Source organism: Ochlerotatus camptorhynchus, unplaced genomic scaffold (genome assembly GCF_037179485.1).
Source record: "Ochlerotatus camptorhynchus isolate MF236.1 unplaced genomic scaffold, CSIRO-AGI_Acam_v1.1 ptg000423l, whole genome shotgun sequence".
Taxonomy (NCBI): Eukaryota; Metazoa; Arthropoda; class Insecta; order Diptera; family Culicidae; genus Ochlerotatus; species Ochlerotatus camptorhynchus.
Genome location: NW_027040909.1, coordinates 204,391 through 230,629, shown reverse-complemented (window position 1 = coordinate 230,629; position 26,239 = coordinate 204,391). Strand labels below are relative to the sequence as shown.

Sequence of the window (26,239 nt, the reverse complement as noted above, 5' to 3'; positions counted from 1 at the left end):
TGCCAAATCATTAGTTTCCGAGCAAATTTATCAGCAAAAACAAATTTATACCTGGAAGGGACATCCCCACGAACAGTTGCCAGGTAACATTTTCGTCCGGGGATTTGTTTATAATCCATTTTGACATTTGTTTCATCATCCATTAAAATACAGCCATCAAATTTCGTCAAAACTCGTTCGTATAGTAATCGTGCTCGCTTTTTGACCACTAAATATTGTTTCAGGGAGCGATTCGGATGTTTACTGGCACAAAAAGACTCATAACCTTCTCTTGAAAGGATGTTACGCACGGTGGAAAAGTTGGAATCGTATTTCTTTGCCAAATCACGTATGGAGACACCTGGGTTGCTTTTCACGTACCTCAACACCTTTCTCCTCAGCTCTTTGTCCCTAGTGCCACTTTTATGATAGATGCGCTGTACACACTCAGAGTATCTCAGAGTATCCTTGTAACGTTTGATTACAAGACTCACCGTTGACTTTGGAAATTTTAACACTTTTGCTATTTTTGAGGCAGACCACGAAGGGTTCTCTAGATGTTTGTGCACAATTAATTTTCTTTTCTCAAGTTCCATGATCCGTAATTTCGGGATGCGTCGATCAATCGAGAAAAACTTTTCACCAATTTCTTCGTCAATGAAACATCAACAAATGCCTGTGAAACGTTTTTTGTTTCAACCACCAGAGGTGCGGAGGTGTATTAAACCGTCCGTCCAGATTTACTTTGAATCGAGCTTTATGATCTTCCATATGAGCATTCAATGGTCCCCAGGGTCTATTTTCCGATCACAACTTCGAATTCATTCTGATAACACGTCCATGAGTGGTTTCGCAAAATACACGGAGCTTTAGGATCAGTTTCATGAATTGACCACTTTTACGGATGTGGTCCCCAGTCATATTCCAGTAAAAATTCCGAAGTAATTCTAATAAGACGCCTATGAGTGATTTAGAAAAAAACGACGGTGCTACATGATCAGTTTCTTTCATTTGCCATTTTTGCGGATGTTCCGGATCTTCCGGAGGACCAACCTGTATACCCCAGAGTACACATTATGGTCATAACTTCGAATTAATTGTGATTAGACGTTTATGAGCGATGTCGAAATAAAAAAAACATGGAGCTCTACGATCAGTTTCATGAATTGACCACTTTTATGGATGTTCCGGATCTACCGGTGAGCCATCTCGTGGTCCACAAGGTTCATATTCCGGTCACAAATCAAATTCATTCTGATAAGACGTCTATGAGTGGTTTAGAAAAAATCCACGGAGCTACAGGATCAGTTTAATTAATTTGCCACTTTTACGGATTTTACGGGATCTTCTATTGGACCATCCCGTAGTCCTTAGCGTCCATATTCCTTTCACAACAGCGAATTCATTCTGATAAGACGTCTATAAGTGGTTTCAAAAAATTCGCGGAGCTCTAGGATCAGTTTCATGAACTAACCACTTTTAAGGATGTTATGGATCTTCCGGTGGACCATTCTGCAGTCCCCAGAGTCCAAATTCCGTTCATAAATTCAAGTTAATTGTAATAAGACGTCTATGAATGGATTCGAAAAAAAAACACGGAGCTCTATGATCAGTTTCATGAAATGACCACTTTTACGGATGCTCCGGATCTTCTAGTGGACCAACCTGTAGTCTCCAGCGTCCATATTCCGGTCATAACTCCGAATGAATTGTAATAAGACGTCTATAAACGGTTCCGAAAGAAATACGGAGCTCTAGGATAAGTTTCATGAAATGACCACTTTTACGGATGTTCCGGGTCTTCCGGGAGGGCCAGACTTGTGATTTTCCAGATGCAAAATTTTCTCAAAAGATGGTCATCCATCTTGTTAATAACTTTTCAAAATATCCAACCATAAGTGTTTGTCCTCAATTAGCTCTAATCCCATATGGTACGTGTATCCGTTAATGCCGGTCCCTATTAACCGTACAATAGGAGTGTTGACTGTACTTGCTTATTGAACTAATAACATTATTATTTGATTACCTAACAATAATTCTTCGAGATCAAATTTATGGGATCCTTAAACCATTATTTGTTTTCTTTTAAAGAGCATGATTGTGAGTTTATAAAATGTCTCGAAGTGGATCGCAGTCAACGAAAGATTGGAACCATTTTTTCGATTAATACGTGTCACTTTTTTATTATTTTAAAGCCACTATGGTCATTATTTTCTTTATATCATACCCACTACCCGAGCAAAGCTGAAGATCAAATGGAAACCAAAATTTGCTGTTATGATGTAACTTATTTTGAATACTCCAGTTGATCTCATTTTGGTTGACTTAACGGTTAACACAGCAAAAATTAGAGTAAACTTTTACACTGTTGAATCAAACGGAAAACTAATCTTGCTTTCAAAGAAATCAATTTGATTTCTGATTTTGCATTCATAATGTTTAACTGAATGCGGGCCTGTCGTAAATCGTTAGCATCCATGCTTCTTACGCTGAAAGACTTGAGCTCAAATCTCTCCCCGGGCAAGTAACGAATGATCTAAAATGTGTTAAACAAAACAAATAAACAATAATCGTTGGTTCAACGACAGATGAGCTTAAATTAAATTTTAAACAAGACGTTAACATCAGAACTTCAAGTTAAGTTGCTTTCATTAAACTGCATAATGAAAGCACAATATAATATCAGACTAATGTCGTGACAATTAAAATTAAAATGAGTTTTCATAACGATAGGAACTGCAATCTTTAATATCGATTTGCTTTCATTTTGTTAACCGACTTTGCTCGGGTAAGAATTTAAGGGAAATTCTTAGGATGAATCTGAGGAAGATTCCAAGATAACCCTTAGGGGGATTTCAAAGAATTCCAATATTAATCTGAAGAGTATGCCAAGGGACTTCTGAGACATTGTTCATGGAAAATTTAAAGAGAGCTTTGTAGAAAAAAATAAACAAATTCTCATGAGAATTATCAATAATTTCAACATTATTTGAATTGAAGGATAAACTGCAAGAATTTCCTGGACAGAGTTCTTATAGTGTTTTATAAATTATTCCAGAGAGTATCCTAAGGCTGTTCAACGGGAAACCTGAAATGAACTTTGAGGACATTCTAGGAGAAGAGACAAACCAGACTCTCCGTAATACTGACAAAAACAATATTGCAGAGCTGGTAGCAAGTCACTTTTTAGTGACTTGGTCTCTTTTTTCAAGCCAGTCACTAAAAAGTCTCTTTTTTAAGGCCAAGTCACTGAAGTCACTGTTTTTCGTAATCAGTCACTATTTTCAACTTTTTTAGCATGAATTCTTTGCTTTGTGGCGTTTAATCGTCTTTGTCTATCTACAGGGTGTCTACTCATTTTTATTATTAAATTTATCTGAGTTTTCCAGGTTTTTCCAGTACTTTAACGGGTAAAATTCAGGTTTATAATAAAAAAAAGCTATATTTCAATCAGTTTTAAAGATACAGCTTTACAATCAAATCCATGAATGTTGAAGTTAAACACTTCCTTAATTTCTCACTTAATAAAGTTAAAAAAAAACTTACTTAATTTGAGTAAGTCCAAGCTGAAAATACGGGGAACTTACTGGAAGCTTTAAGAACCTCAAAGCAGTTCTTTTAGCATCTGAACATTTTCGGGAACTTCTATGAAGTTCTTAGAATTTCAGAGAACTTCACAGGTGTCAAGCGAACTTGAGAAATATAGAAAACATGAGGGGTATTATGCAAATTTTTAAGAAGTTCTAAGTACCTAGAGATTTTTGGGGAATTTCACATCTTAAGAGCAGTTTCCGTAGCTTTAGTCCAAACTTTTGGAGCAGTTTAAAGATCTATAATCGGTAAATTTTGAAAAAAAAAATCAGGATAGTTCCATGATGTGCTGAAAAAAAAAACGAGATGTCCCTTAAGATGTTCCGAGAATTTCAGGGAAGTACAGAGCCCTTCAAAGAATTTATGAAAACTTCAGAAATATTTCAGAAACTTCACAGAAGTCCAGAGAATTTCAGGGAAATTTAAAGGTGTTTACGGGAATTCCATTTATTTTCAAGCAGTAGAACCAAGATCTTCAATAGAATTGAGAGCTTGAGGGAAGCTTCTAGAACATCAAGACAGATTAGAGAATCAAAGAGCAGTTCAAATAATTTCAACGAAATTGTAGAAACCCTAAAGAAGTTTCGAGAAACTCAGGGTATTTCCGGATACTTCAGCAAAGCTCCAAGAGAATTTCTGGAACGTGATAAAAATTATATGAACATCCGGAAAACGTGAGAGTATTTTAAGCATGGAGATTTCAAGAACTTAAATAAAAAAGCGAAAAGAAAATCAACAAATTTCCATTAATTAAAAAAATGTGAGAACTTTTAGCAAGCAGTGATATCTTCAAGAAATTCCAGAGAACTTCTAATAAATTTAGATACTTTTAGATAGTTTCATGCTATTCAGCGAAGTTTCGAGTACTTCAAGGACGATCAGTTAGCTTCAGAATAATTCCATTAACTTAAAAAAATGTGCAGAGACTTACAAGTGGTTCCGTGGAAAGATGGGTTATTCCATGAATTCTAAGATTGATTCGAAAACGACAGAAGCGTCAGGGAATTATTAATAGATATCAGAAAATTTGCCGGGTTATTAAACAAATTTAGAGAATTTCAGGTAACCATATATAAGTTCAGAGAAAATTAGTGAGCGTTTATAATGGTTATAATACTTGAAGGAAATTGTCGAAACTTAAAGGCAGATCATTAAATTTCAGTAAAGTTGCGGATTTTTAAAAAATACTGATAATTCAGAGCAGTCTAGAGAACTTTAAAGAAATTCAATAATCGTTTAGGCAGGAAAGTCTAGACTATTGAAGAAGTTTTAAATTAGTGTCGATAATTTAAGGGAAGTTTCATGAACTACAAAAAAATTCCATGAACATAACGGGAAAAGTTCCTGAAATTTAGAAAAACTTCGAAAACTTCACAGAAGTTTAAGAATTTAATGAGAAGTATTGTGAACATCTGGTTAGTTTCTCAAACTTCACAAGAACTTCAAAACTTCCCTTGGAATTCTACTCACATTGAAAGTATCCTAAGAATTCATTATCATTTCTCCTCACAAATTCCTTAGATTTCTTCTCATAATTTGGCGACCCCTACTGAATTTATTTTCCGAACTCCTTTGAAGATGTTCTTGAGTTATTCTCTGATTTAAATGTAATCCTCCTTTTAGTATTTTCAAAAAGATTCCAAGGACTTATGCTCCAGATTTGTTTTGTCCCACAAACACAAAATTATCCTTCTTGGAATTTTGCTCTGATGGAGTTGTACTCCTGAGAAATTTTCAGAGTTTTGATATTGCTTTTAATTCAATTCAATTTCTTGAAATTCTACTCAAAACTATCAGACTTCACAAGAAATCTAAAATTCCACAGAACTACCTTAAAAGCAGATTGCATTTGATGTTTTTCTGAAGGTTTTTTTTCCAGAACATCTTTGAAATGAGGTCCTTAGAAATTATATTAAAATTCCACGAGCTTTTTTTTGCATGGATTTTGTGTTCAGATTCTTGAATATTTCTGGAAGTATTATAGATTTTAAGTGCAGAACTAGTACAAATTTAAAATTTCTAGAAAATATGCATGTTCCAAAAAAAAACATTTCAAGTCTCTGTTTTTTTAATTTATTTGTTACTGAAGATTGGTCCACTGTGGATCTATAAAGTTCAAAGTGTGGATGAAAATAACGGGAAAATTTTAATTCTTGTATTTTTAAATTCATTCGTTTCTTTAAAATATCCTCAGTAAGAAAATTATTAAATTCTCTGAGCCTTCCAGGTAGTATAAGGAAAAAATAAAATTTCATGATGTTTCCCGGTTTTGCAGGTTTTTGCGGTTAGTAGACACCCTGACTAATACCGTGGGTTTGGCCGTAAACTTTCTATTGAATCTTTCGCTTTAAAGGTTCATATCGTACATAAGTGTTTATGAGATACTTATTGAATAAGTCTAAAACATCAAGCATTTGTTTTCTCTTAGGTCACTTTTTACTCACTATTTTTACAACTATAAGTCACTATTTGGTCACAAATTCCTTCAACATGGTCACTAAAATCACTATTTTTGACAACAGCGATCACTACCAGCCCTGATATTGGATTCTAACGAAATTTACGAAAACGATTCAAAGATAACCTGTAAACAAATAGTTCTATTAGCCCTTACAAGATAATTTGAACACACATTTTTTAAATGTTATCTGATACAAACACATTATTTAAGGTCCAAGATTTGGAATTCAAGATTCTGAGACTTTATAAAAAATAACCCTCTTTGTCTATGTATCCTGCAATTGTTAATAAATTTAGCAAAGAACATTGTATAAACTCGCTACAATAGTTGTAAGTGTTTGATCAAACTATTCTAATTAAATTCTATACATTATTCTTAAACCCTTGCAGAGAAAAAGGAATCGAGTTGAACAGCTTAAGATAGTCAAGCTCAAATGAAGAATCATGCCGCCAACCAGAAAACAACCATCTTTACACATCAACATCTAGGTACCAGCAACATCCCAGCAAGTTTGAATCGAATCAGAATAATCCGTGGAATCCACTTCTTCAGAAATGAAGTGTTTAGTATCATCACCATTAAGCTATCCGATGTGCAGCTGATTCCCATACTTGATATAAAATCCGTTTTTTTTTCGTTTTCCCACAAACTCCTTTGAAATTTCAGATGAATGAACTTTAGGACGACAGCGACGTTCTTCTATTTTTTTTTTGCTTTACGTGAATCATCCTTCAGAATAATCTGATCAGCACAGTGCGGTCAGTGAGAAGTGAAAGAAAATCAAATAATTCAAGCAAAGAGTGCGAGAAATAAAAAGAGGCGAATGAGAGAGTGTGTGCGCGAGAACATGCATCCTGAGTTATGTTTTTGTCTGAAATTTTTCTCCGGTTTATATTATTGCAATTAAGTGATGTCTCACGATCTCGTTTAACAAATCCCGTCAGTTTGTAGTTCAGTTACAGTTAAATGCTAAAAAGTAACAATTGTTAGCACTAAGCTACCGAGTAAGCACTTTAAGCGAAACAATACCGAACAAATGTAAGCCTCGAAAATGTTGAAGGTTTCAGGATGCAAACGCAAAGCTACACCAGTTTGTGCACATACGCATACAAGTTCACAGCCAAACAACACACTCATACACACAAACACACACACACATTGATCTATGAACACCTACTAAAAAACGAGATTCAGATTTCATCCCAATTCATCACGCTCACACATCAAGAGAACAAAATTTAGCACAAATGATTACACCATATAGTTTTTTTTCCTTCAGTTGGTTAGTGTTTATTAGTAGTAAAACGATTTATTTATCGTCTTGATTTGAATACACCGGACAACACAGTACGAGCGAGTAGGAGCCATCAAAATTAATCGATTTTTTTTAAACTATGTGTCATTTAATATTGTAATATTTAAATATAAATATATGTATGTTTAAATCCTATGTATAACAAAGAAGGACGAATTGATTGATTTAAAAGCATATATTAGATTCTTTATTATGAGAATGATTTTTCATTTCCTTAAAGTAAATGTTTATTTTTACAAGTAAAAGAGAAAACAAAAGCAGATCGATTATACTCTGTTGGAAAGGAAAGGAAAGGAAAAAGTGAGCAATGTCATACATTCTAATTAGCTAAAGCATGCAATTTTATATTTCCACCGTTCGGCTCGATCGCTACATTCATCTTAGGCGCTATTAGTGGAACAAAAAATCCATTACTAGCGAGATATTTTTGTCTTCTTTTGTATAAATTTTTAAAATATTTTTATTTTATAATACATTTGACATTTGATTGAAGATAATCGTTTTTGTGTTTTACTTAATTTATGATTTTCCGAAAATGCCTTATATATTATTTATTTTAATTTTTGGTTTATTATCATCCCAAATCCAAACAAAACTACTTGTTTAATGTGCTAAATGATACTAAAACCTGTAAAAAATCACCTTTAAGGTTTTTTCACATCGATTCTAGTTTTAACTACCTTTGTCAAAAGCAAACATATACGATCACGATCTCAAACTTGAAGAAAAAGGAACAACCATCCTTTCAATAAACAAAAAAATCAAATGATGAAGAATGTTAAAAACATAAACCCGAAGGATGACAGAGAAGAGAATCGCAAAAAAAAACAAAGCAAACGAAAGTACGAACCTGTTGCTGTTGATTTGTTCATTGTTTGAAAAACAGAGTAATTAAAGCGACAATGCAACCAATGTTGAATTGAGCAACCACTGGTCACCACCCCGGTTGCCCTTGGTTACGCACGGCACACGTATCCCTTAATGGCACTAATGACAAAACATCAATGTACTCACTAAACCCCTTGATTGAGACACGCGCTGTCTTTGTAAATCATTTATATAAATTAATATTATCCGTAGCGCAACGGCAAATCACTGGCATCTCTTGTATCAAATAGAATCTGCGCTATATACAATATACATGTGCTTTCGATGTTTATACCAGTATATTACAGTAAATATTACGCTACTATTGCAATTGTTTACCAGCTTTTGCGAAAATGAACTGAGCTTACGTTTGGTTTGTAGCATCGTGAAATTTAAGGAAAATGCTAGCATGTTCTCCGTATTCTTCGAGTAACGCGTGGCGTTAAGAAACTCTTTGTTACATTGGAGACGGAAAAGTGACACCCAAGATTGAAAAACTAAATTGCGACACTGGGAGAAACGTGACTTTCGTGGAATACGGAGATCCATCACTGCTTAATCTGCGAACGTAAATCAACTTCTTGCTGGAAGAGCGATCAGCTTTGCAGGTAGACCAAAATGGGAACATTGTTTCTTTTATGGACCAGCCAATAAGAAAGGATCGGAAGAAGAGTAAAACTGAACCGAAAGAAAATAAAATCAATCAAGTGATAACGAACAACATAACCTAGGGACAGAACCGGAAGACATTTTAGGCTAGGCGATAAGAATTTCCATGAGATTGAGGACAAATGATAGAATACAAAAGATTTTTTCAATATACAAAGCGCCGTAGTCGGAAGGTAGAAATCGGATTGTGATATTGAAGAAACACAAACTTTCTACAGAATTTTTGCTGATTGCTTCAACAAACTTGCACCGAAAATCAAACATTGCACTGAAAACAAATCTACAATACGGTAAGCTTCAAGAACCACCACCGATACGGAAAACCTCAGCCACATTTTTTGGATGATCTTTATGCCTCAAACGCGCGTAGATCGGTCTTAGAAGCTACGAGATGAAACCATCACAAATTCACAACTTTAGATTGCGTCTTCCTAAGGCACAGTAATAAAATCTTCGTTTAGTCACACAGTTTAGCTCACCAGCTTCACCCCCTCTCTTTGTAGTTGAAAATATACATTTTTGGAAACTTTAAAGATAGCGCAGCACACTGCCTAGAAAGCGACATCTTTCGAACCGGCCAAGATTTAAACAAAATTGACAACTGCCATCACACAATTTGACATCAACACTGCAGGCCGAGTCAATAAATAGTAAAAACAAACGAAACGTGCTCACAAAGAGTTGCAACTTTTCATAAAAGAAACGAACATGTTTACCTCAACACGTTTACACTATTTAGAAGTACATATCGCTTGCAATGCGATGTTTTGAAACTGCATTTTGAATTAGACAGCTTAAGGAATTGCAGCTTTTTGCATTTCTTCGACTAGTGCACCACTTTCATATAATTTTTCCCTTTCACTTTAAACGCCCACATTTGTTCATTACATCTTCCTCCAACATATCACTGGATAAGTTTTGGAATGCTTTTATACGATACTGGATCGCTTTTAGGAATGTTTTGAGAGGAATCCTTTACAAAGCATGCTTCAGCCAAACAATCAAATGTTATTCACGCGATTGTCGAAAGGAGAAAACTAAACAGAAACTCAACTTTAACTAGGAGTTAAATACCTTGGGGATGAAAATTGAAAATTCTATAACAAGACAGGTCCACCGTCTAAGTAAACAACACAAATCGAAAAATTTCGCAACGATCACTTTAGAAGGGAAGAAGAGCAGAATGAAATCAACTACAAAGTATCTACCTATACATATGTATATTCGTATATATATATAAAAAAGAAAAGCCCCCCATCACTTTGATAAAGTATATATATTTATATATAACGTGTAAACTGTCAAATACAACTGAGTGGAACCAATAAACCAAACTAAGCCCAATAAATGTGACGGCGGTGACGTTTATTAAGTGTCACATTAAAATGAAAGTAAAACAAAAACCTGTAAACACCCGTCACTGTTACAAACACACTGTAAAGTGAAAATATCTATTATAGGTACGTACCAGCAGCAGAGGCGTTTCTCGTCAAGCATATGCTGATGAAGATATGTAAAAGATAAACCCAGCCACAAAGGAAGACATTGCGTAGAAAACAGAAAACCAAGAAAGCATTTGATAATAAGAATGCAAACCTGTGTGTTGCACCAACAAAATGCTATGTGATTGTAGCCATCTGGAATGCTAAGAAACAGTGAATCAGAATAAAGAAAATGGTAACCAATTGTGCTGTGTGCAGTTTGATTCTTTTTTTTACCGAAATCCTGAAGTGTAGAATAAATGCATTTACAGTTTAGGGGGTATGGTGACCGGACAACAGACATAAATATATTAGCCATACGGATTTTGCTATACGTACGATTGTCATAAAGATGAATACGTTTACCATCATAGACGTTATCTATAATTTTGTTGCATTGTTTTATCCAACTAGAATTATAACTAATTATTTGTCTTATTCTTTAAAAGATAAAATCTTTTCCTAAAATTCAATCGAAATGATCACAAATAATTTCTATTTAGGAGTCGAGTCTTTATAATGAGGTGCTCTTAAACAGTTAAATTAGATTAAAAAATTCAATTGAAATGCTCACAAATAATTTCTCTCTTTGAGTTGAGGCAAAATTAAGTTTTTTTTTTTTTACATTATTCGATAAGCATAATTGAAATCAGTGTTGGAAAATATCAAATCTCACCAATGCCTAAGATCACGCTTGATTTTAGTACACAAAAAATCAACAAGCAAGCAAATGCGGATGATATTACAAGCTGTGATATCGTAGCTACGAATATCAAGCTAACAAAACTCACGAACTTGAATTCTAACCAAACCGTGGTGATTTTGAGTTCCATGATTTTCGCTTTACATCCGACCGCAACCTGAAACTGCCGTCACTGCTGGCGTGGCAGCAGAAGCATCGTGTTAGCCAAAGATGAAGGGTAAAAGGAGATAGCAAGTTATACTTTCTCTTTTTAAGAAAACGATGTGCAGCGGAATCATTTTTGTCCTGATGAATGTGGGCGTCTTAGTGGAATACCTGTATAATGACAGAGAGAAGGATGGAAAATACTAATCCTTCTCTCTCATTATTATCATTTTTGTGTCGAGTCAACTCTCAGTCTGATTTTGGCACGTAGTGAATAATCTCGCAATATCAAACGAGCTTGTAAAATCAATATTGAGAGCTTATGAGAGCAGACAAATATAATTTGATTGATGATCTTGCCACTGATTGAAATATTTTTCATTTAATACTTGACGAACATTAACGAATCGACGGAGCGTACAACAAACAACAACACTTGCAACCAGTCAGTACAAACGCCTCTTGCGTTGCCATATCTGCTCCCCCAATCCACTGCCCAAGCATTGAAATCTCCTGCGATGACGACTGGTCTCCGTCCTATGAGCTCTCCGGTGAGCCCATCTAGCATCTGGTGAAACTGCTCCATTGTCCATCTTGGGGGTGCATAGCAACTATATATAGGGTAGAGCACTACTTCATCGTAATCGCCCATTTCCGTTCTATCGATCAGAAAAGATCAATAATATCAATGATTTCACCGAGCACAAATCAAAAATAGGTTTGTTCCGATGCGTTAGTTCATTAGCTACAACATAAATCCTATTAGAGCGCATTGTATGAATATTTACGCTCATTGTTCTCAAAACAAAAGAAGCGCTCCTAACGAATCCCGTTTTTCTACGTTTATCCGTAGGCAGGGTGCCTTCCATTCATTTTGACTAAAAAAATGTTTTATGAAATTATGGAATAATAAGATAATATGATGATATTTTGTATGTGTAAGTAATAAGAAAAGATTGATAAGTTTGTGTTTGACACATCAAACCTGCAAATTTAGCTTTGAAAGAGTCACAATGAGCGTTTTTCTGATCACCTCTTCGCGAAGAGTGAAGAGCGAAGAGTGGGTGAGATAAATTACAAAATCGCTTATCGCGACTCTCATGTAGCAAAATTGGCAGGTATTATGTGTCAAATACAAACTTTACAATCTTTTCTTGTTGTTCACACTATCAAATTTTTTTCATAATATCTTATTATTCCATAATTTCTTAAAACATTTTTTGATTCAAAATGAATGGAAGGCACCCTATCCGTAGGACGAAGAAAATCTAATGGCGTTTCAATGCGTTAGGACGGAATTGAAACTCGTAAGACGAATTTAGAATCAAGAAGCAGTGTTAGATTTTAAACAATATCTCAACAATTTGTGACTCTTTTTCAAATCCAACGGTACGTATGGAAAGGTGAATAAATTTAGAAGTCATATTTGATAGAAATATTCCATTTTTTGCTCAAACCCGTTCAGAAAAGAGAGGTAAAGTGTGGGTTGTGCTTAGTAGGACGGAAATTAGATCAAAAACCCTATAGATTAAATTGATTTTGGCGATCACGAAACCTTCATATGAGCCCACCACCACTTGTTGAATGGGATACCTACCCATGACTTGTATGGCCGCCATTCCTGCTCTATCCGCCACCACCAACGTCGCACTTTGTTTCCGTTGTCGACTGCCACAGCATTTGCTGTGTTGTGTTGCAATGATTGAGATTTATTTGGGTTACCTCCATTATTCTTGGCCCACCATCGCCTTTTTGAACTTCCCGTCACATGGCCGTTTCCGTCCTCGTTTTTGCAGAGCATGCACCTTGGTTGCTTAGTACAGTCTTTGGCAACGAGCCCCTGCTCTCCACATTTCCTACACAGATCAGATCTGTCAGGGCCTTTGCAGTTTCTCGCCTGGTGACCGAAGCCCATGCACTTAAAGCATTTCTCCATTTTCTTAGACACCCGAGGAATAGCTTTCACTGGGCACACTGACCACCCAACCTTGATTTGTCGTGTCTTTAGCAGCTCGTTAGCTGCGTCCGAAGAAAGTCGTAGCGACGCCGTCTGCGTGCCACCATACGTCTTTCTCAACAGAATTACCATCGGTACGTCGCCCAGGTTGCATTGCACTTTCAGCGCACTTTTCAGCTCGTCTTGCGTTGTGATCTCGTCCAGATCCCTGCACTCGACCACTAGCTCCTGGGATAATGCTCTTACGTTCGCCGTCTCGCCAAGAGATTTTTCGACGAGCTCCTTTAAAGCTCAAATAGCATCTCGCCTCTCTGGGTTCGCATGGTTTTCACCACGTTCTCGCCTAGTTGCTTCAACACCGGATCCGCTCTCACTTTTCTGAGGAGTGTTGCGTAGGACGTTTTGTCCTTTGCCTCAACAACCAGAGCGTCACCATTATTTCTCTCACTACGAGGCCTAGGCTTCTCCTTGTTCTTCCTGTCTTCGATCTTCTTATCTTCTTTCTTCCTCACTTCCTCTTCATTCTTCCTCACTTCATCTTCCTTCTGTTTTTTCCTTCTCTCCGTCTGGTTCTCAACTTTACGTCACATATCATTTCCTCCCATCTCATCAGGCATCAATTCCTCGTCGCCCCTGCGTTTCTTGGGCTCCTCCTCGTCTCCTGGCGTGTCCCTATATCTCTTTTCAGGACGTGGATTTGTGGGTCCCTTCGGCGTCTCATGTGCTTCAGCCAGCATTATGCTCTCCTTGGCCTCGAGCAGAGCCGCTTCGGCATTTTCGGCTCTTTTTTTCTACTTTTGAAATTCCAGATCTGCCACTGTTATGCCGGATATAATACCGGTTACAAATTGCTTTATCTCTTTGTGTACGTTGTTTATATCCTTTACGAACACATAGAGTTCATCGATCTTCCTCCTGACCTCCGTGTTTTTATTTCTCCCAAGCTGCAGTTCTTGAGATTTGCTACTGCTGGATATCGGTGTGAATATCTGGCTTAGCCCAAAGCCTGGCTGCTCTCCTTGGAGTTCTTACTGCTCACCTTGGGGCTTACTGCTGCTTCTGGATCTCGCTGTGACCACCAGATTTAATACTGATGATCTCCGAAAAATTCCGCTCCTTGCGAACACGTTCCTTCCTCCGTTTTCACTTCCAAAGCATTTTCCATGGAATCATGCGCTGCGTTACCGAACTCGGTAATGGAACGCTTTGTTTGCCGAAACTTCAGCAAAATATTTCACCGAAGTCAGTGATGCAGCTGATTTAAAGATCTGTCGGTAAAAATGATTACCGTTTTCGTTAAACTGACACGAAATCACAGGAATTCGGTCATTTTGCTTTCCATTTTCAATAACAAAGTGAGAAGACACAGATAAATTTGTATTTTTTTTAGGATTTCCAATCTAAAAGGGTAAACAAAATAATATCGAACTCAGGGTCACTATTTAGGCATTAGAATGTACGCTGACTTTGTATCGGGAAATCTAACTCTGTATTTGGGGAATCTATGGCGAGACTTTGCAAAAATTAACGGTTGCGGTTTACAAAAGCTGGATTGTGTTTACTGGCACAGAGATAGTGCAATGTTGCCAGTTACTTTAAAAACAATAAAAATTCTAAGCATGGGTGCCAAACAGTGCCAATGTATGAGACCAGGTGTGCCCATATCTGGCCAACTCCTTGTGGCACGATAAATGTCATGAAAATGTTATGGGGAAACCTTTGAGGTTAGTTTCCCCCATACAATTTAGTGGTAACATCTTTCCTGTAAAAATGTACATTTACCACCTCTGGGCGCACTGTGTGTATGGTAGAACAATATTATAACATAAAAATAAGCATTGCTATCGTGCAATATTTAAAAATAGACCTTTTTACCTTTCATTTGAGACCTGTTAGAAAATAATCCACCGAACGACCCAACAAACAATTCAAAGTCACAAATAAGCATACACATTGAATAAATGCTGTATAACAGTGTACAATGCTGAATAAAACAGGATGTCGAATTATGTGCTGAAAAAAGCTCATTGAGATCGATAGATGCGCTTTTATTCCGCCGTTTGCTCTGATATGATTAATTTCCTTATTAAAAGCTTTATAAACGTTGACTGTCTTCCTTATTCAGAACCAGAAGTTTGATCTAATAACAAACTGAATAAGTGTAATTTGCACATACATTGTCGCTTTTATTCAACTGTTTTCAAATGATTGAATAAAATGCTTTATTAAACGTCTTATAAATGTTTTGTAGCTCCATTATTAGATTTCATTGCATTGCTTTACAATATTGCTGTATAAAGGTGAATACACTCAGCAAAATAGCTCTTATACCACCCAACAAACAATTCAAAGTCACAAATAAGCATATATATTGAATAAATGCTGTATAACAGTGTACAATGCTGAATAAAAAGAGTTGTCGAATTATGTACTGAAAAAGCTCATTGTTCCACTGTTTGCTCTGATCTGATTAATTTACTTATTAAAAGCTGTAAAAGTGTTAAATGTCTTCCCAATTCAACGCCAGAAGTTCGATCTAATAACAAACTGAATAAGTGTAATTTGTACATACATTGACACTTTAATTCGACTGTTTTCAATTGATTTAATAACATGCTTTATTAGACGTCTAATAAATGTTCTCCAGCTCTTTTATTAGATTTCATTGCATTACTTTACAATATTGCTGAATAAAGGTGAATACAGTCAGCATAATAGCTCTATGCTTCCATGTTGTAATCACATGATTTGTAAATGTTTTATAAACGACGTATTAGATTCATTATTCGACAACACTGATTCAATCTTACAACAAGGCTAAATCAGTAGAGTAGTGGTTACCGTTTCCGCTTTCCAATTAGAAGGTCGTGAGTTCAATCCCAAGCCTAACCCTTTTTTTAATTTGTGTAGAACATAATTAATTTAAATAGTAATCATCGATCACATGACTCACGATAATGAATGCATTGATCTAGTTTAAAATATAACCGAGCATCCTTTCTTTCGACTTGGAGATGTGAAGATTGGTCGCATTTAAAACAACGATGAATGAATTAATCATTCCCACAGGGCCTTGAAGGAGCTCGAGTTGCGATCGGGAGTGCTGATAGGTATTTACTTTCATGCAAGCTTTTATAGATTATTGAGTTGCCCATATGATGAATTCTAGGATAGCTCAGATGACAAGGCAAGCGGCTGGTGATCGGAAGGTACATGGTTCGATTCCCATACAACGGCATGTATAAGTATTTAATAAATTTTCTAATATCTGTGTGGTGCGAGCCACGTCAGAAATATTGAAATACAATACACTTAAGAAAACACCACAACACACCCTTCCCTTGTCCTTGTCCCCCCTGTCCTCTTATTTTCGGGTTAATGTTCCCGCAGTTGAATTAATCGTTTAATAAATGTATAATAATGTTTTATTAAACGTTACTTCACATGAGAATCAAGCGTCACAGAGCATCACTGTTTTAAGGAAGCAGTGATGTCTAATAAACGCTGAATAATCAAAAATTTTATCGTATAAACTCTGTTACAACTCATATAAGTCGAATAAAAGCTTCTCGACATACCTTAGACAACCCCAGTAGTTCAATGTTGTGGTTGAATAAATTCTCCAGATTTGTGTGAACAAAGCCTGAACAGAAGTTATTATTAAAAATAGTACAAGTACTATTAAGCATGCAGTTGAATAAAATGGCCAAGAAGTCGTTTCTTCAATAGACGATTGTTTGTTGGGGATTCCGATATTTAAAAAAAATATATTTTGGACTGAAATTCCCTGTGGTTCAATATTTCAGGCTGGTTTTCGATTTCTCTCTCCTAGAATAATTTACTATACATAAGTTACGATCGAACCCTCTGGAATCTCCAACATAATACATCCCAGCACCAATTGTTACATCGCTACATCATCATTATGGTCAGCACCAGATACGATGTTAAATAAGAGACGCGCGAAGACTGAAGCCAAAAGTTCCAATCGAACCGTCAAACGCGGTTCCAATCGAGCAATGTAAATAAACACGAGCGCTTCACGAAGAAAAGCGTGGAAAGTATTGAGATTGGGGTTGAATTTAATGTTTGAGGTTTGTTGTCTTTATTAAGGAGATTTTCGGCCAGACGCTGGTTAACTGTTGAGATTTAAATAATTATTATTAAGTTTGCGTATGGAAAGTGAAATTCGACATGGAATATTATTGCTATTCACCAGCTGAATTCTCGTTATGTTCTCACGAAATATTTGCTCCAGCACAACGAAATACATCTACATAGGCTCTGTTACAAAGATCGGTGTAATTTTTCAAGATAGTAAAATTTGTGAAAGACTTCAAAAGAGAGATTTCACTCATACATGATAGGAAGCTACACACAGAGTTTAGATTACCGAAGTCGGTAAAATTTTTCTGGCTTTTTAAACAGCTGAGTTTTCAGTAATCAACCCAGTAGTTTTTGCTTTTGCTGAAAACTCCGTAAATCGCAGAATCTCTGAACTGTCCAAAATTACCGTGTTAGTCAGTATTAGCATTACTGTCTTTTTCAGTATAATTTCTTTGTTTACATAGTTTTTTGCTGAGTTTTTCAGCATTTTTAATTTAGTTTTATGATGAATAAGTCAGTAAATTCATCAACAATGTTTTTATTTCATTATTTGATTTCGAATTTATAGCGATTTGTATTTGGGGACGGAGTTTAGTTTCGGATTAGCAGTAATGCTGTTTTAACTAGTCTAGGTTGAGTGGTCTGAGCTTCCGGTGGTTTAGCCGAGTGGTGGCTCTTTCGATGTGCTGGATTGCGTGCCTAAGTCTGGAGTTCTATAACAGGAAATTTGAGTGAAATTTCTTCCTTCAAACTAACTTGAACATCTGAAAGTCAATGCAGGAGTGCAGAAACTGATAAATTTCGTGGTACTTTATGCAGTCCTGTGTTGACTTCCAGAAGTTTCACTAATTTTCAAAATGGTTTCCTGTTTTCACGAGAAGATTTCCGACGTCAAGTGCGTGAGATTGAATGGAAGAGGTTGAATGGAGCAATGTTGGAATTTCGTTTGATGACTGCTCCAGTAAAACATAACGAATACAAAAAAACTCGGTACTATATTTTACAGAGTTTTTGTCATTATCCGCAAAGCTGTTATTTTACGATAAGTTCAGTACATAACGGGTGTTCAATAAAAAATGAAATTTTTTTCAGTCATGTAGCTAGTAAATTTTTTTTTCAACGAATTCAGTATCTTTTATTAAAAACATAATGTTTATTCTTCAAAAAAAAAAACGTCAATGAATATTGGAGAAGGGGCCCTGGTCAGCCGTACGACGCAACTTAATCACGATGCTCTCACAAGAGCGCTGGACGGCACTGAAATCATTCTCATTTTTTATTGAACACCCTTTACTTAATAATAGTTTGTCGCAAGAGCTACTGCTCTTCAGTTGTTTTATTGAGAATAGCTGTTTATTCGGTCATTTTTGTGATTTACAGTTCGAAAAATGTAAAAAAAATACCGAACAGGGAAGCCGTGATTAGGTGTGTACAATCGCAGATTGAATAATTTTGTGCAACGCTCTGTAGAATATACCCTCCAATGTGGTATATTTGGTTTCACTCAGATTTGTCAAAAATTGAGTCTTCAAATACTTCCATTGAATAGCGATACTAACGATACGGTTAAAAAAGTATTCATTTTACCGTGATGCTGAAGCAGACGACAGTCGCTCAAATTGAAAGTCACTTGAAGTAAATACAAAATTGTGGGTTGCCAAACCTTGCAGAAAAAGAAATTAGTTGGCCGTGCAACCAGATTTACTTTTATTCTCTCCGCGCGTCTCTTATATAACATCGTCTCTGTTCAGCACCATTTTCAACAACAACAACAACAACAATGATGAATACGATTCAACAGCCAACACGATCGGACCCTGCACAGCACCCAAGCCTAGCATCAGCAATTCTTCACTCGATAACACCAAGTGGCAGAGAACGACGACCCAACCTTTGGACGGAAGACACCTCAGCAGTTCGACCATAGAGGTAACTCTAAGACCACTGGGTCCCGAAGAAAATCATTATTATTTTTGGCTCACTCAGTACCAGAACAACGGTCCCAAGCAGTCCCAAGCTATTTCACTCACCCCTGCATGTTCTGCATGAATCCACACACCCCTGATGTTATCTGTCAAACTTTCATAGCGAATCAAAACAAACATAGTGTAGTAATAGAATTTCAACTAGAATAGGGTACGTTAATCGTTTGCTTGGGACCAATAGGCTACTAAAGTGGTGAGCCAATTTAAAATCGTTAGTTTCGTATTGATTGTTGGTTCGACGCCTTGCAACAGAAAAACAGTGACCATTCTTTTCACATGAAATATCTTACTCAGCTTATCGATAGGGCTTTAGGTTCGACTTTAATTAATTTTGAATAAACAGTTCAGTTGGTCTTAGGCTGTAATTGTGATCGGAGGTCTTTTTTAAAAATCGGAAATTGATGACAAGTTCCAGAAGTCATATAGGGTAAATGTTGGCTTCGGCACCCATTGACTGTTTTCGGCAACCAAAATTTAAACGTTAATTTCACTATGTTTTCCCATCAACGCACTTCCCTGAATGTGTCCAAACGATTGTTTAGCCTTTCAACTTCAATCTGATTATATTTGAACGATCGAGCAATCCAGTAATGCTACATTTTTCTTCAAATAAAGCATACGCACTACAAAATTGGGTTGATTTCGAGTTGCCGATAATAGAACAGCTGGTTAACACGCAGTTCTAATGGGAAGGTTGCCGAAGAAAAAGAGGCTGCCGACAATAAATAGTCACACTCACCTGAGAAGTTTGGAGCGTTGTAAAAACGCTTTCAAAACGTTTTGAAAAATTCTGTCGATTGGAATGGATAGAGAAGCAAGCAGCAGATGAATGTAAACAAACAGACACATCATATATGTGCGTGGCGCTGAGAAAATGCTAGTAGAAGTGCAGACGCTGCATAGATTGACGAGAATACGTAAATTCCCCTACATTATAAACATATTAATTTAGGTTAATATGTTTATTTTTGATAATATTTTAGTACATATTAGGCAAATTAATAACTACAGTTAAGTTTCATAAGTGACAACTTTCGGGTCAAATTGCTATTCAAACAAAAATTGACGTTAAAATTTCTCCTGCCTACACCATATTTAACCTCTGACGCATTTCGCGCCAAATTGAATCGAAGCTGGCTCAGATTTTAATGAAATTATCTGGATGTGTAGACTTTGACTAAATAAGTACTTTTGCATACTCAGTTTTTACCAAATTTATCTAGACTAACATTTGAGAGGAGCCGAACTTTTTCTGCCGATTTTTTCAAAAAAATATTATGGAAAAATGACAACTCCTACAAGATGGGAAATTATGTTTACTACCATCTGTCCATACATTGCGAGAGCGTACCATTTATTTCCACGCATAAACCTTCGAAAACATTCAGAACATTTCATTCAGTGTGAAAGTCATCCGATATTCAACCGCTATAGCTAAGAAGAGCAAAAGTTTGTTTACCTGTCAACTTTCACTCCGGTACAAGTTGGTTGCGTGTACACTTAATTTGATATATTTCTGTGAAAAAGATGTCGAAAATACTTTCCTTGTGCATTGGTGAGTTGGTTTTCTTAATAGTTCTTCATTTTATCGACAAAAGTCTAGAGGGTAATCGGTGTTGACACAAAAAAAGTCAAATAAAATCACCATCAATTTTCAAAGCGGGAGGGCAAGTGAAAACGTACTGATTTGAGAATGAGTTTCTTTCTGCTCTCCAGGTAAACATGGTTCGTAATTACCGGAGGAAAACGGCGCGTGCGGGTTACCCAAAACACAACTTGTTCAATGCGTTGGCGGCTATTAGAAACCATGAAATGTCTCAAACCGAGGCAGCAAAACGCTACGGCATTCCGGTTTCTACATTGAATAATCGGCTGAAAGGAAGACGTGGGGCAAAGAGTTCCAATCTGGGAAGAGACACGGCAATCCCATGGAACATTGAAGCCAAGTTAGCCGCACATATTAAAACAATGGAGAAATGGGGTTTCGGCCTTTCCAAGCAAGAAATCCTCTTGGCGATTGGATAGTATATAAAAGATAGCGGGCTGAAAACTCCATTTAAAAATTTCGTCGTGGGAAATGATTTCTTCAGAGGATTTATGCGACGTCACAGACTATCCCAAAAGAAACCACAAGCGGTAGAAATTGCTCGAAAAAGAAATGTTGATCCGTTCGTTATAGCAGAGTACTTCAAAATGGTCAAGGAAATTACCACGGGTATTCCACCTCATCGCATCTATAATCTCGACGAGACAAGTTTCTGTTTGGATCCATCCCGAGTTAAAGTGGTTGGAGAAAAGGGAACTGCGGCGCATAGGATAACTGCGGGTCCGGGCAGAGAAAATTTCTCTGTATTGCTAGGTGGAAATGCAGCAGGAGACAAGTTGCCACCACTGATTATCTTCAAAGGGAAAAATGTGTGGGATTCTTGGACAGCTAAGAGTAGTGACGAATTTCCTGGAATGTCCTATGCTGCTACCCAGAATGGATGGATGGAAACGACCACGTTTGAGAACTATTTCGACCGTGTGTTTTTGAAAGCGATTTCGAAGGCGAGACCTGTTGTCCTTATTTACGATGGACATTCGTCACATACTTCGCTTAAACTTATCGAAAAAGCTCTGAAAGAACAAGTGATCATACTAAAACTACCCCCGCATACCAGCCATTTGCTCCAGCCGATGGATCTTGCAGTGTTTAAGCCACTAAAACCATAGAGGTAACTCTAAGACAAGTAGGTCCCGAAGATACGTGCTCAACTTTTTGGCTCACCTCTGGTACTATCTTCGGTCCCAAGCTTGTCGAATCACCCCTCGAAACATTGGTAAAACCAATAACCCCTCATTTTATCTGTCAAACTTTCATAGCGAATCAAAACAAACATTGCGTAGTACTAGAATTTCGACTAGAATAGGGTACGTTAATCGTTTGCTTGGGACCAATAGGCTACTAAAGTGGTGAGCCAATTTAAAATCGTTAGTTTCGTATTGATTGTTGCTAAAACTGAGCTACGACAAAGCAGTCATAGCATGGCAACGTAAGAATTATGGGGTGAAAATGCCGAAATCTGTTTTTTCAGCCATCATTTCTCGTGTATGGAATGATATGGATCGAACCATATTGGAAAGTGGATTCGGTAAATCTGGAATCTATCCGTTTTGCGATAATGTGATTCCCAGTGCAAAATACGATGTAGGTGCCTGGAGAAGGTTTCAAAAGGCACAGAGTGTAAACAAGCTTTCCAATGACGAAAATGAAGTTCCAAGTGAAGTAGGTCATACGCCAGCTCAGGAAAACATACCGTCTGCGTCTGTTCTCGATAGCTCGAGTGAATCAAGTTTCCATGGATTTGATAATACTGAAGGAAGCTCGAGCAAAGCATATCTTCCCAAGCCGTTATCGCTTGTGAATAAAGATCCTCCCACTAAGCGTAAGCCTGGTAAATCATTCGAGGAAATCCTTCTTGAACACGTAAAGCAACAGCCGTCAACTAGAGGTCAGAAGAGAAGGAAAATATGTGCTGGCGTGGAGGTCATAACATCGTCAGAGGTTCTCGAACGCTTAAGGAAGAAGGATGCAGAGGAACAATCAAAAGCAGCTAAGAAAGGCAAACGGGCTCAAAAGCCTAATAACTCTCACAAAGCATGAGAAGATTTAACAAGTTCAGGTTATAAACATGTTCGATTAAAGGAAATAAAGTTGTTATCGTTTCCATATGTTGATGAGTATTTATTGGAAATCTGAAAAATTCACATAAATTATGCCAAATATCAAATTTAAAACTGATTTGAAAAACACGACCATTTATTTCGGACACTATTTTCAAAAAGTTGTGTTATTTTTTCCATATATTTTTGTATAAAAATCAAGTATGTAAGCCTGCACAGATTCGATTGAAGCTAATCATTATAATATACATGACCTGATTAATTTTAATCTGCAAATGCTATGACCCAACAAACATAAACTATACGATTTCCTTTACCCACTTACCCCACTGTACCTTATCATTTTCACACGAAACTAAACCAGTGAAGCTCAAAATCATCTCAGAACCCAAATGACGCTCAATTTGTGATTCAATTTGGTCGAATTAGCAACTAATCACTTTGATTAATCGAGAATTCCATATGAAAAGGGCTTATTAGAAAATAATATAATTGATTATATTGTCTGCTACTGAGGCGAAATCCGATACTTCTATAGCAACTTAGCATTCTTAGGTGAAATTATCCATAAAGAATTAGGTATGAATAAAATTTAAATTGAGATCTTCTTTCGTATCAACAACGATTTGGGAAGCCAACCTATCACATCATAATTCTATATGCCCTTCTGTTATTTATACCTAAACCATTAACATTATATACCTACCACTTCGTTCTATCTATGAGCACTATAAAACTAAGGTTGATTTCATACAAGCAGCACTCAATCTGATAACGAAAGTTGGGAAGACAAGTTTTAGTAAAATTATTATCATGGACCAAAGTAGTTAATTAAAGCTCAAAGGATTGAAATGTTGTGCAAATATAAATAATCCGAGATGCAACCGAAATAAGTTACGGGCCATATGGTCAACGATGTAGAAAAAATACATTCTATGGGATATAACCACAAAATGGATGAAACGATGAGCATTTATAAGTCATGCCGTAGCGTGATATCTCATAATAGAAGTCCAGTTATGAAAAAACGCCGATCAGTTGGAAATGAAGTAAACATCCAACCGTCAACTAGTGGGCAGCAGCATAGTGATGATCCAGGTCGATCAACGAGTGGCCATCAATCCGTAGATGAGCTAGGTAAGAACAGTCATCCTGATGATTCTATAAACTTTTAACTGCAACCTCTGAACCTTGCACTTCTATTTTTTTTTTAATTTTTTTTTTCTTTGCTTCATATACGGTACCATTGGTTCCATCATTGGAGTCAGTTTCATCAGCAGATGATCTGCTACGCCCATACAATGTTGAGAAGTTTAATGGCTTTGTGGAAACGTTGAATTTATCTCCAATTTCATCAAGGAACATGAGGAGCATGGATTATCGTTCTAAAAAATCTCTAGGAATTACACAAGCAGTGCGAAAAAAATGTATTTGGCCAAGATACAGCAGATATGAGCAAAGTAGAGACATACGAAGAAATGATTGTGCAGCTAAAGGAGAAGTTCAATTCCCCTACAGCTGACAGAAAAGATCAGATAACAGTACTATCAGTATTGCCAAAGTCTTGGTCCGTGAATAAAGTCGTAGCAGAATTTAACGCACCAACGTACATGGTGAGGCAGGTGAAGAGCCTTGGTAAGGAGCAGGGTATTCTAAGCACACTCAAAAATATTTAACTTGATTGGAAAATAGGAAAAAATAGAATGTATGAAAATAGGTTTAAAACATTGAAAATATATAAGTAAATGAAATATGAAAAATCTTGTCCTTTTTCTCTCATATATTATCAGATTTTGCCTCAGTAGTAGGCAACAGAATAAAGGAATGATATTTTTTGACAAGGTCTACATGTCCAGAAATTTTTATTGAACTCTGAGAGGGTGCTGCCGATTCCGGATATGATTTGGCGAGAAATGCATCATGAGCCCTTTTCATATGAAATTCTCGATTAATCAAAGTGAACTTGAGTGCTGATTAGACAAAATTGAATCGCAAATTGCGCTTCATTGGGTTCTGAGATGATTATGAGCTTCACTGGTTTAGTTTTGTGTGAACATGGAAATTAAAAAAATCAGTTCAGACATGAAAAAGTTTTTTTTAGAAATTTTTTTTCCTTAAAAGTGCCCATCTCACGATGTAAATATGGACGGTTGGGACTAAACATAATTACCTATCTTGAGAAAAAGTTTCATCTAAATCAAACATGGTCATAGTTGAAGCTGGCAAAAAGAGATGAAAACCGACCCGCTCAAGTACCAACTGTGTGTTTGAAACAGTTCTACCGATTTTTTTGGTAGGGGTAAACAATAGTTGCAATTTCCAAACCTACGACTGGATGCCTTCCTTCGAATAACAACTGAAGTGCGGTAAAAAATCGGTAGAACTGTTTCAAACACACAGTTGGTACTTGAGCGATTCGGTTTTCATCTCTTTTTGCCAGTGGTGGTGGGGGGGGGGGCACCCCTCACCATCCCTCTCCAAAGGGGGAGTTTGGTAAAGAGAGATGAAAAAACCGATTTGTACCTTCCTTAAAAGTTGTCCTAGCTCTCTATTCTAATATCTATATGCAATCTTCACACTGCCGTACTATAACGGAACTATCAACTCTATGCTTTCATCTACTCCATCTATCGTATAAAAATTACCACTACAGTCTGTTATTTGAAATTAGCATCTTCAACTATGTAAATCGTTGACTTCACGTAGAAGTAATACCATAGAGGTAACTCTAAGACCACTGGGTCCCGAAGAAAATCATTATTATTTTTGGCTCACTCAGTACCAGAACAACGGTCCCAAGCAGTCCCAAGCTATTTCACTTACCCCTGCATGTTCTGCATGAATCCACACACCCCTGATGTTATCTGTCAAACTTTCATAGCGAATCAAAACAAACATCGTGTAGTAATAGAATTTCAACTAGAATAGGGTACGTTAATCGTTTGCTTGGGACCAATAGGCTACTAAAGTGGTGAGCCAATTTAAAATCGTTAGTTTCGTATTGATTGTTGGTAATACTAAAACATATAGTCAAAGTACAAACATGGTCATTTTTTTAAATCGACTTCAAATTTTAAAAATCGATTTTTTTCAATGTAGATCTCTAATTGAATTTTTCAGTATTTTTTTTCGATAATTTGGACAATTTCCTAAAAGTCATCCCTACATCACATTTTTATAGGAGTTGTCATTTTTCCATAATATTTTTTTTTGAAAAAAAATCGGCAAAAAAAGTTTGGCCCTTCTCAAAGGTTAGTCTAGATAAATTTTGGAAAAACTAAGTATATGCAAAGTGGCTTACTAAAGTCCAGGTC

General features: G+C 36.5%; 1 protein-coding gene and 1 long non-coding RNA gene across 2 annotated transcripts in view; one reads left to right on the top strand and one right to left on the bottom strand.

The window, feature by feature from the left end:
- LOC135711166 (synaptic vesicle membrane protein VAT-1 homolog-like) overlaps positions 1-7,843 on the top strand; it is a 176,055-nt gene extending 168,212 nt beyond the window's left edge. Inside the window, exon 9 of the mRNA XM_065233933.1 lies at positions 6,421-7,843. Within this exon, the coding sequence (XP_065090005.1) occupies positions 6,421-6,440 (20 nt within the window). The 3' untranslated portion in view covers positions 6,441-7,843. The remainder of the gene's footprint in view (positions 1-6,420) is intronic.
- LOC135711186 (uncharacterized) overlaps positions 1-26,239 on the bottom strand; it is a 239,414-nt gene that overhangs the window by 138,115 nt on the left and 75,060 nt on the right. The window lies entirely within an intron of this gene.